At 16.1% G+C, this 13,732-nt stretch overlaps 1 protein-coding gene across 10 annotated transcripts in view; it reads left to right on the top strand.

Annotated features, from left to right (window-relative positions):
- The window catches only part of LOC122719288, a 118,990-nt gene that overhangs the window by 3,781 nt on the left and 101,477 nt on the right, over nucleotides 1-13,732 (top strand). For all 10 annotated transcript variants that reach the window (XM_043944976.1, XM_043944975.1, XM_043944974.1 and 7 more), the window contains exons 2-8: nucleotides 3,734-4,068; nucleotides 6,312-6,617; nucleotides 9,868-10,056; nucleotides 10,243-10,738; nucleotides 10,971-11,198; nucleotides 12,478-12,783; nucleotides 13,412-13,546. In XM_043944976.1, the coding sequence (XP_043800911.1) occupies nucleotides 3,773-4,068; nucleotides 6,312-6,617; nucleotides 9,868-10,056; nucleotides 10,243-10,738; nucleotides 10,971-11,198; nucleotides 12,478-12,783; nucleotides 13,412-13,546 (1,956 nt within the window). In that variant the 5' untranslated portion in view covers nucleotides 3,734-3,772. The remainder of the gene's footprint in view (nucleotides 1-3,733; nucleotides 4,069-6,311; nucleotides 6,618-9,867; nucleotides 10,057-10,242; nucleotides 10,739-10,970; nucleotides 11,199-12,477; nucleotides 12,784-13,411; nucleotides 13,547-13,732) is intronic.

Here is a 13,732-nt window from a genome sequence, read left to right as displayed (position 1 = left end):
TATGTCAAAATAAATATATTTTTTTTATTTTATTTTTACATAAATTTTACATTTCCATTTTAATATTAATATAATTTACAATTCTAAATTTAAATAAAATATATATATAGATATATATAATGTAATAAAACATATTATTTATTTATTAACATATATTTGTTTATTAAAATATTATTTGTTTATTAAAAAAAAAGTGTAATATATTTGAGAGAAATTAAAAATAGTTTTAATTGATATTAAACTGCTCATAATTTTATTTGTTCATATTTTATATAATATAATATATAATAATATAATAATATAATAATATATATATATATTATTAATAATAAATATATAATATAATAATATATATATATTAAAAATAAAAATATAATATAATATATATATATTAAAAATAAAAATTAATATATTTTTTAATTTAAATATCCATTTACTACATCTACTGTAGTACCTATATATATTATAATATGTATATATTAGTGTATACATATAAAGATATTTATATATAATATTATCTTTAAGAAAAATATAAATGCATATTTAAAAATAACTTTTAATATCTTCTTTTGGATCATTTTTTATTTATTTGTTATTTTTTTATTTTTTAGATTTGAGGAAAGAGGTTTTGTGAAACATTAAAATTTTTTTATTTGACAAGAACGATTAAAAAATCAAAGATAAATAAAAAATAAATGAAAAAAAAATGAAACAATAATAATGACAATAAAAATGAACAATAATAAATTAAAAAGTTTTAAAGTAATATTTTTATAAATAAAAATAAAATCAAAAGAAAAAGAATATAATTTAAATATGTCATATTTTGAAATTTAATATTTTATATTTGTATTATATAAAATATAATTTTTTCAAATTTTTAATTATCTTAAAAATAAAGAATTTAATTAATAAATATATAATTTAAATAATAGTATAGTATTATAAAATACAAAAATGTAAAATTATAATTTTTTTTAAAAAATAAAAACTACGAATATAGTAAATTTGAAAGTAAAATTAAATATTTTTATGTTTCTTATTATTTATATGTATTAATTATATATATTTTTAGATAAAATTTTATTCGAATTATTGCATGATTTATTTTATTTGGTTTTAATTTTCATTGTTATTAAAATTAAATAATATTACATTATAATAAATTAAATAATATTACATTATTAAATAATAATTACATAAAACGTTAAAGGAAATATTAATAATTATTCCATTATTCATTTTATTTATCTCAATGCATGTTTTTATTATATATATAAATATAAAAAGGTTAGGTATTAATAATAAGATATGTGAGATATAGATAATAAATGTGAAGATGAAGAATTATAATAGAGTATAGTATATTAGAATATTGATGAATATATACATGTTAAATAATAACAAATATAAGTTCGATATATGTATATTAATTATAAAATGAAGCAAAATAATACATATAATATAATAGTAAGCTATGTAATAAACTAAAATAAATTTTAAGATGTGTCGATTGTATTTTCTGATGCCAGTGACCCTCTATCGATTCCATACTCAACGAAGCATGGGCCAAACTTGCGTTCTCTCATGTTTTCTGTTATTCTTTCTTGTATTCATCTTTCTTTCTTTCTTTCTTTAATATTTCTTCTCTTAGTTTCCATATTTTCTTTCCGCATTTTTTATTTTTTTGTTATCTTATTCTATTTATTTGTTTTGATTAAAATTGGTTTTTCTTATAAATTGTATACTTTCTTTATTTATTTATTTTCTTCTATTCCTTTTTTTGTATTGATTTTCATATTCGATTATTCATTAGTAGTACAATTATATATTATTACATATATATACAAATATAAAAATATATATACAATTATATATTATTATATATTATATTATTATTATATAATTATATATTATATTATTATATATTATATTGATTATTATATAATTTTTTGAATTAACTTACTTTTTTCTTATATACATATATATACATATATATACATATATATACACATATAATATACATATAATATAATATAATATACATATAATATACATATAATATACATAATATTTTTCTATATTATTATCTATTTCAATTTTATTAATTGTTATAAAATTAAATTATATATAATAATTATATATAATATTCTATATGTTATATTTAAATTTTGTCACATAAAAATCACATAAATAAAATTATAATAAAAATTTTATTTGAATGATATGTAAAGTAAAATAACGATTTATAATATCGAAAAATAATAAAAATCTCATGTGTAAATAGAAACAATATAAATTAAATTTATAGTTGGATAAATAAACATTAATATATTAATCTTAATATACATTAATATAATAATTTATCTGTTGTATTGAAATGATCTCAATTTTAATGAAATAAAGTTTCTAATGTAAATTTTATAATATTTTTAATAAAGGAAAACTTTTTATTAAAGACAGAAATTAAGTGGGCGGTGTTATGTATTGAAAATATCATATACAATGCATATATTTAACTATCAATAATTTAATCAATAACTGAGGTATGTACTGAGCTTTATGTTTAGTTTAAAGCTGTTCAACTTTATAATTATTTACAGTTAATATTATAATAAATAGCACAAAAGTACAAAATTTTATATTATATTTTTTTGTTTTTTTTTCTTGATTTATAATCTTAAATGTATTCTTTTATAATTATTTTATGTAAAATATTTTTTTATTTAACAAAATAAAATAATTTAAATTGAATAAAATAATGCAATGCATTATTTTATATAGAATAATTCATGTAACTTGCACTTCAAATAATTTTTATACAATTAATAAAAATTACATGATTTGAAAGAACAAATAATGGTCTATCAACATTTTTTTTATATGTGGTTTCAAAATTTTCAAGATCAATTTTAAATAAAATCATATATTTTTTTCATTATAAATCAAAATTTAATATTAAATTTTAATGTTAAATTTCAAATAAAAAAACGATTAATCTGTTGGTCCTAAACTTAACAAAATATTTTATGATAAATGATATTTCGAAAATGAAGATTACGTATAAATGGTTAAAAAATAAATAAATTTTAATTTATTATTAAATTTATTATTAAATTAAATTTAATAATTTTTTAATAGACGTATAATTTGAAATTTACTTGAGATATGTGAGTAAAATATTATATTAGCTATAATTCTTATATATATAATTTTATATAATTCTTTAGAAATAATAAATAAATTTTTCAAAATTTTAATTGTTTATTCATTTCATTTATTATTTATTTCATTCTATAAAAAAGATTTATCAATTAATTTTTTAATTAGGATTAAGGATATAATATTTATTATATTATTAATAATTCATTTTTTATTAAAAATTCATTTTATTATTATATATTAATATACATTAATAATAATGAACTTATCGATGTATTCTCCTTTCAATTTTAATAAACTTGAAATATATATATATATATATATATATATATTAATATGTTAATTTTAATAATTTCTAAAATAAAAAAATAATTTTATCGAATCAATTAATAATAATATCAGTTAATAATAAATAATAAAAACAAGTTAATAAAAAATAACATATTAATTCTATTTACATTTTAAAATTATTTTCATGAAATATGTAACATCTTTCTTATAAGAATATTTGATATTATAATATCTTGTATGATTCAACTATTAATATCTTGTATGATTTATAATGTTTCAGAATGGATAGGATATTAAGAAAAATGAATGTAATGTGGCGATGACAAGTCTGATTTTGGAAAACGCAGATTTGAACCGACTTTTCCCAAAATGTCGGCCTAGGGGTGGTCCACCCCCGAGTCCGGGGGTCTCTACACAGATTAATCAGCCGCATGAGAGCCTCTGTCAAAAAGAGGCCGTTTCTATTACCACCAGCTTCACAAATATTTCTGCGACGACATTCACAAACACTCTTACGATTACTACCCTTGCAATTGCTTCCAAGAACACACTTTCAAAGCATTCACGTTCGATATCTGAAGACATGATCGACCTCGAGCGTGATATCTCCGATAGGTAAGCTTATATTATCTATCATTAATTTATCAATCATTGATTTTTATCAATTATAAATAATGAATTACGAAATTTTTTATCTTATACCAGTTTAATTTAACTATATTTAAATAATGTTATTAAAATCAAAATTTTTGAAATATCGCATAATAGATTATAAAATATAATAGTAATTTTTTTTTAATTAGTTTAGTAATTATAATAGTAATTTTTTTTAATGAAATATCACTTTAAGAATGTGAAATCAGTTTTTAAAATATTTTCTTTATTTTTTTTTTTAAATATAATTTTGTAATGATATGAAATGATAATTTAAATTGAATAAAATAATGCAATGCATTATTTTATATAGAATAATTCATGTAACTTGTACTTCAAATAATTTTTATACAATTAATAAAAATTACATGATTTGAAAGAATAAATAATGGTCTATCAACATTTTTTTAAAACAAAATTTTAAATTATATATAAAACATTTAAATTTTGGTCTGTAAAAAATATTTTCAAGAAATTTTATATTAAAAAGATGATATAAAAATAATAAGAATTTAAAGATTGATTTCAATTCAAATAAAGATTTTTGAATTACAAATTAAATTTCATTATAAGGTAAAAATATGAAGATTTTTAATTGATGTATTGAAATTTATTATATTAAAATCTAATATTAAAATTTATATTATTAGAAATATTGTATAATTTTTGATTCTAATTATTTATAATTTTGTATATTATAAATTATATATAAATATACATTATTTTACATAATATATTTGGAAATTTATAGAAAATTTAAAGATTATAGAAATTAAAATATAAAAGTTACAAAAATATTCATTTTTTCAAAGCAATTTAATTTTACAGTAGTTGATGATAATAGAATAAATCTTTTATTCATTACAAAATTAAATTATTTTTGAATTTATTATAATACTTTGAATATAATAAGATATATAATTACAATATTAATTTAATATTAAATGTAATATAATTTTATATTATTTAATTATATTATTAATAATAATATAAAATTATTATATATTATCTTGTATATAATTATTTATTCAATGTTCATAAAAATTTCATAAGAATATAAAAAATTCAATGTTTAATTATTTATTATATAATATATATGTATTTTAGTTTAAATAATTTAGAACAATTATAAAATATAGGAATAAAAATGAAATTTTGATGTTATAATTATATTTCAATGGAAATAATGATGATAATGCTAATTTCAAAGTACTATTTTCTTACAAGACTTTTTTTATATACTTTTTTGTAACATATAAATGAAAATAAAAAAAAACATTGCAGTCGAATATTAATAAAATTTTATTTGTTCTTCCAAAAATTAAATCCAAAACTTCCATAAATTTAGAGAGATTTTTTTTATTTATTTTGTTATAATTTAAATAAAAAAATAATTAATATTTTTTTTTAAAATAATAATATCATATAAATAAAAAAAATAATTAAATAATTTTGTTGAATATTAATGATTTTGAAAAATATAATAAAAAAGTAGTTATAAACCAATTATAGATATTAATACGAATTAATTTTTTTTTATTTTTGTAAAATGGAATCTAATATTTTTTTTATTTTTCTCATTATAAAAAAATATTAAAAAATCAGTAAGAAAATTCGATAAATTCACACAGAATATATTAAAAAAATATATTAATATTGATTACTTATGCATTATGATTTATATCATATATACTTTAAGTTTTATTTTACTAATTTTATTTATATATCTTTTAATAAGTGAATAAAGTATTTTATAACTAATTTCATATTAAAATGTACAAAAAAAAATTAAATAAAATACAATAAAAATTAATAAAATAATTATATTTAATAGTAATATTAAAATATGAATTTATAAGAAATCAAATAAGTTCTGAACTAGTTTCACATATGAAAATTTATTTATTTTTTTTATATTATATTAATTTTGATTAATTTTTTAAATGTTGAATTAAAAAACGATAAATTTTAGTATTAAATTTTTTTAAATCTTTTATTTTTCTTTTATTTTTATTTATTCAAAATATATTAAAAATATCTTTTAATAAAATTGATATTGATTTTTCTTTAAATGCTAAAATAATCAATATATAAGAATTTAAAATTGATATAATAAATGAATCTTATTTTAATAATTATATTTAAATATAATGATATAAAGAAAATAATATAAATAATAATTAATCATTATTTTTGTTTTATAGGACAACGAGTATGGTATCTGGTTTTACAGGTGAAAGTCAACTAACTGTTGGTGTCAGTGGTAATACAAGCAATGTTGGTGGTCCACTTGGAACATTTAACTCACTTGGTACATTTAACATAAAACCACTTTCTTCAAGTTCCTCATCTACCTCTGGACGTAGTGAGGATGCGCAACAATATGGAAGTCTCCCAGGTAGTGATCATCAGAGTCACTCTCAGCAAGATGATAGTGGACCTGAGGAAAGCCCTGTATACATTTTAACTTCTGCTAAAGGTGATCGCAGTTATAAATTAAGAGATTCCAGGTAAGTTATTTTATTTCTTATTTTAAAATAAATAATAAAATATTTTTTTTATATTTGTGAAATACAAATTTAATATATAAAAATAACATATAAATATAATAATAAAAATAAATATTTAATAAAATTTATAATTTTATATCTATATACAAATTTTTAAGAAATAAATTTAAATATATTAATAATTTCTAAGATTAAATTCTAGATGATAATAAATAATAATACTTTTAAAAAATATAAATAAAAAAATGAATTTTTAAAATTGTAAAAATAATAAAATATTTAAAAATATAAGATTCAAAATATAATTATATATATAAATAGAATTATTCATAGAATTTAAGTTTTTTCAATAAGCCATATTTTAATGAAAAACTATTTATAGTACTAAAATATACTAAATATTTTTTTTACTTTATTTATATATATTATAATATTTTTTTTACATAGTTAAGAACATACGATATTATATAATATAGAATGACAAAATATATCATTCTATTCTTAATGATTTATAATTTCATGGATTATTACTCTATAATGAATTATAAATAATAATAAATTTTGTAATAAAATTGTAAAAATATCAAATCTCTAAAATAATGTATATATAATATAATAAGAAATATGATGATTTTAATAATATTATAATTAATATATATTCTTTTATTTTTTCTTTTCTTATCTCTTTCACTCTGTTTTATATTTAATTTTATCTTTTAGATATTGTTTGTTCCAATATTTCCAGAATTTATTTTCCTTTTAATATTTTAAATAGAGAAATTAATTATTTATTTATTATAAATATATAGTTAATTCTTAATCTTTTTATATTTAAATTAATTATTGAGCATTAAAAAATTAAATATTTACAAATCATTTATTTATATTTTAAAACAATCGGTAAATCTGTCAATGACATAACGTTCAGTCGATAAACATTATGCATGAAGCATGTGATATTAGGTTATATTGTGTCATTTTTTGTTTTTAAATTTAGTTTATGATAATTAATAATAAATAAATATTATATAAATTGTTTATTAATATAAAAATAAATTAATAACGAAGTGTAAGTAACAATAATATAATAAATAATATATCACAATATAGTTTTTATTCTTTGTTTATATTATTTTACAAATATATCAATTTATTTAATAATGATTTTAGTCATAAATAATTTAAATCTTATGATGAAAATTTATTTTAAATATAAATCTATTAAATAATATATACAAAAGTAATGCATGAATTTTCAAATGAATTGATAATTTTCAATGAGTTTTAATAATTTTTTGTAACAAAACATATCAAATAGTAGCATTAAATATTTTGGTTAATTATTACATCCCATAAAAATTTTATATTTTAATTATGTATTTTTTTTCTAAGAAAAATTATAAAAAAATTTAATTAATTTATAAAAATTATAAATAAATTTAATTAATTATATATTACTGATANTTATTTTATTTTATACATTTTTGTAATTATTTCATATTTTTATAATATAAAAATGTAATATAATATATAGATATAAAAAATCAATTATGATTTTTGAAATTGTATATTCAATAAGTAAAATATTATTTATATATATTATTTATATTATGAATATGAATGTTAATAAATAGAATATACATAAAGTATATTATTACATAATTATTACAAATTATTACATAAAGTAATAATAAGATTTAATAAAAAATTTTGTTTTATTAAAACAACATTGAATTATAAATTTTTTATAAAATATATTATAATTAATATTATTTTGTAATTATTATTAAGGATTATTAAATTATTATTAAGTTATTTTCACATCTTTTTATAATATTTTTGCTTTAAGACTTGTTATGTGAAAAATTTTTTAAATAATTTAGAAAATTGAATTAAAGATTTAAAAATTTAATTAAAAATTAATAAATATCCAAATTATAATTTTTCATATTATAATTTCATGTCTTGTTAATTGAAAATAAATTATAATAGTTTTTATGTCATAAAAGAAAAATATAATGTGATTTATGACATAATTATTATTATTATTATATGATTATGACAAAATAATTTTTTTAATAATTATTGATTATTAATGATTTTTATTATATTATAAAATTATTTTAATTATTCAACTTCTTTATATATTTACTTATAATAATTAGCATAAATTTTTTTATAATAATTTTTTAATATAAATATATTTTTTTAAAATATTTTTTAATATTCTTTTAAGAAGAAGAGTGAATATTATTTATATATTTTTATATATTTTTTACTATTTATTTTTTAATATCGATATGACATTATATATTAATAAACTTTTTAAAGTTAAATTATTTATTGAAAAGCTTATCAATAATATGTTAATAATTAATTTTATATATTAATAATTAATGATATGATTCAATCAAATATTGTAATAATTACATTACATATTGGTTATATTACAAAAAATTTTGATTTATATCATAAATAATATATGTATGTAATTAATTATATTATGCTATTTATTCTTGTTTAAAAGAATCTTTTTATTGATTTATAAATGAAATTAAATAGTTTCAAGAAAAAAAGTTCTTGAAATAATAAAATAATTCTATTTTATAATATACATATCTGTTACATATATTTGATATTTATAAAAGCTAAATTTATTATTACATGTTTATTTTAAAATTAATTTTATTATATTATAGATAACTAGAAAGAATAAAATTATTACAGATTTTTATAATTACAATTTTGATAAAATTAACCTGATTATTGCAAATAATTTGTAATTATATAACTAATTTTGAATAGTATTATGAAAGAATAGTGTTATGAAAGAAATTTTAATATTGTTTAAAAATTTTATTACATTTAATTATTTAATCTTTTTATTTAATATTTTTATATTTTAGTTTTACTTAATATATTATAAATATTTGAAAAAATATTTGAATTATTTAATATATATATTCTATAATAAATAAATATAATATATATAAATAAATATGGATACAATTAGAATAATCATAATAAATAAATTTAAAATATTATTTTTTTCGTTTAAAAATTCATTTTTTATATACTTTTATATATATGAACTTTTCATTTAATAATCCATATTATATAATATTTATTTAATCTTTTGCTTAGAAAAGAAAAATTCAAACAATTTTTTATTTAAAAATTATCATTATTTTATTATTAGAAATCTAATAAATTATATAAAATTATATAAAACATAATAATTATGTTTTAGAATTATAGAAATTGCTGGTGGACGAGAAGTTTTTTCTCAAAGTCGAGGTAAAGTAGCAGCTAGAAAATCACGATTTCTTGCAGCATCAAATTCTTTAAATAATGAAGATATTCAAATAGACAACAAGCTATCAGTTAAAAGAAATAATAAATCTCCAAATACTCAAACTGTATGGGAGTTAAGAAGCCGGTAATTCAAAAATTATTTTTTATGTTTTAAAATTATTTTTACATAATATTATATAAATAAGATCTAAATAAAAAAAATTGTATTTTTTAAATAGATTATTACATTTGAAAAATAAATTATTATTTTTTTAAAAAATTATTATATATATAATAATTAAAAATTATACATGAATGTAAATTTTTTTAGATGTGGTGATACAAGAAAACAGCGTTCTAATAGAGAAGTTACAGAAACTGTATTTTCTTCAGAAATACATTCAGTGCGACATAAAGCAAAATCTATTGATTATGATTCCCCTAAAAGCAATCAGAGCAATCGTATTATTAATTATGACTCAATTTTGAATAGCAATAATGTAGAATATGATGTGTCAAAAAATACTGCAGATTTAGATTATGGATTGCCAAAAAGCTGCATAGATTATCAATCAAATCATACTACACCAGCAAGAAGCATGGCTATTGTTAGTGATGGTGAAGTAGTTGTTTTTGATGATATTGATGATAATTGGCAAAATTTACCACTAGATTTAACTAATAACACTAATCAAGTTACATCAACTAATTTAAATCTTGAGACTGAAGGATCTCAAAAAGGTTGCATTCCTCCAGAACCTTCTAGCATTGAAAGTACTCCAAGTCCAACAACAGCGTATCATCGTAATACTTCGGAATTTTTTAAGGTATTTCATCTTATTTTATTTAATATATTTATCTTTATATTTAATAATAATTAATATTTATTTATAAGCTAATTAAAATTTGTTATATTGAAAAAATATAATACAGTTTATAATACAGTTTATAATAATATATATAGGATATTAAAATTATTTAAAATAGTAAAATAATTTAAAAATGAGATATTATTAATTTATTGTCATATGAGATTATATATAAAATATATTTTTTTAGGTGATTCCAGCTAGTGATTGTGAAGTAGAATCATCATCTTCAGAACGAAATCATAAAGTTACAAGAGTAATTGGTGAATTACCAATAGCACAATATTCTGAAAGTCCAAGACGTTATGGAATACGTGATACTCAACTTCCATGTCTTCTGTCATCACCATCTGTATATATGACACCAAGACCTGGCTTTCCACAGAGAATATTACCAACAACACCAAATCATAATGAGGTATATCTAAAATAAATATAATTTTGTACATTATAATATATTTCATAAATATAATCAAATATAATATAATAATAAATATAAAAGAAATAAATATATAATAATAATAATAATAATAAAATGTAGTATTTTTTTTTGATTTATTTTTTTATATAGATTCATCTTTTTTTGGCTTATATATTATTAAATCAATAATATCCTCTATATATACATATATAAATAAAATATACATAAATATAAAGTTATATATACATATAGATATTTAAAGTATCAATAAGAATTATTATCTAAAATAATTTATTGCCTATTAGTGAATTGAATGAAAAAATATTTTAATTTAGCAATAATTTAAAATTAGCAATATAGCACTTAAGAGATGCATTGAATGGATTTCTACAATTTGATTTTTATATCTTACTTTTTTTTTGAGATATCAAGATTTTTGCATTTTTCTTTTTAATATCATGTTATAGAAAAAATGAATTCAGTAATCTATGATAATCTTGTTGATAATAAGTTGATTTTAAATTGAAAAATCAAATAAAACATTAAATTTCATTTATTTTTTATTTAGAATATGTGTTCAAAGTGTTGTTCTTATATTTTTTTGCATTTTTTCAAACGGTATCGCAAAGAGACGAATGTTCAGGATGAGAAAACTTTCTTTCATAATAAGCTTGAATATGTATAGCATTTTTATACTATATTTTTTTCACATGTATCGAATTTTGTCATTGTATGTAGTATTGTTAAGTATTGTTTTATATTATTAACTCAGAAATATAAATTAAAAATATAAAAAATTAATGTTTATATTATGGATTTGGTTAATACTTATTAATTTTGAAAGAAATATTGCGAAATTACAATGGATTCACTTGGAATATTTCAGCAATTATTATGACATAGTTTTGATTTTATTTGATTTTGAAAATCATCAAGATCAAGATCATCATATGTTATTGGATATGTACAATTGAATTTGTTTTTTCACCGACAACAACATAATATTAAAAAATATATATATATATATATATACATACATTGAATTTGAAAAAAATCACTTTAATCTCAAAAAAATTGTATTGATTCAATGTGTTTCTTAAAATGTTATATAATTTATTAAAATCTTTTTATCTATTAATTTAATTAATAGATAAATTATTTTATATAATAATTTTTTATTCATTCTATATATAAAAGTTTATAGAAGTAAATTAAAAGAATATATTAATATTGAAAATTTTTTATTTTATTTTATTACATTTGTGTTTATTTTTAGAAGGAACATACTTCTGCAGAAATCATCGTAGAAAAGGCTGTGGTAGAAACAAATATGAATTATTCTGATAATCATGCTGTAAATGCCTCTTTTCCATCTCCAAAAATTGAAGATGAAGAAGAAGACTCTTTAAAACCATCAATTATTTCAACAGATAACATAAGTAATTTAGTATCATCATCAGGTGGTAGTACATTTGATTATTTATATGAATTCTCAGAAACTCGAAAAGTACTCGAAGAATTTTTTAAATGTCCACCACCAACAAAGGAAAAGGAAAATAGTATTGAATCTTTTCCATTTCAGGTACAAAAACTTTGTTTATTTCATTGTTATTATAATAATACAAAATACTATATAATATAAGACAAAATACAATACAATTCATAAATTAAGTTTTTTCTTCATTTTTGTTTGAATGTATCTATAATATTTTGTCTGATCATGAAATTTGAAAACAAGTTTATAGAGCTATAGATATAAAAGAATTTTTAACTATTAGCTGTATTAAAAAATGGTTTATTTATATTTAAATTGTTGCAAAAATGAAAAAATAATGATGTATATATTACATAATAAAAAATTGATTTTCTTTATGATAAATATATTCATCATACATAGCTAACAGATTAAAGACAAAATAATGCTTTAAAAATCAAAGAAATTCAAAGAAATCTCAATTAGAAAGACCGAAACATTTCCTTTGAATTACTTGTGGATTTTTAATGGAAGTACTATTAAAAATATATTTTTATAGTTTTGACTGATTTAATTTAGAAAGAATATTGTATGTTTGTTAATTTATTAAATTTGTTTTTAGTTTTTAATGTTGCAGCAAATAATTTAATTCTATGACGTTAATTAATAATCTTTACTAAAAAATATTTTATGATTTTATTTTATTTAAAATTGATTTTATTATCTATTATTTAAGGATCTAGATTACGAATTACGAAGACAAGGAGGAAGCGCTTATGTTGGTCAACGATTGGCTACTGGTCCACCAACAATAGAAGAAGTTTTAGTACATGAATCTCCTAAAAAACAAAGATCAGATTTTCCCCAAAATGTAAGGATATTTATATAAAGAATAAATAATTTCTAAATGTTTAAGTAATAAATATATTATTTATATAATTTTTTATATAAGCTAATTATTATTTGAAATTAAATTTTGTTGAATTTGAAAATTATTCATAAGAAAGAAATAAAATATTTTATTTAGCATAAAATTATTTTTCAAATTTTGATTTTG

The sequence above is a fragment of the Apis laboriosa genome, unplaced genomic scaffold (assembly GCF_014066325.1).
Source record: "Apis laboriosa isolate Shangri-la unplaced genomic scaffold, ASM1406632v1 scaffold71_cov137, whole genome shotgun sequence".
In the NCBI taxonomy this organism is placed as follows: domain Eukaryota; kingdom Metazoa; phylum Arthropoda; class Insecta; order Hymenoptera; family Apidae; genus Apis; species Apis laboriosa.
Note: the sequence above shows the minus strand (reverse complement) of the source record. Positions and strands in the feature narration are given on the sequence as shown.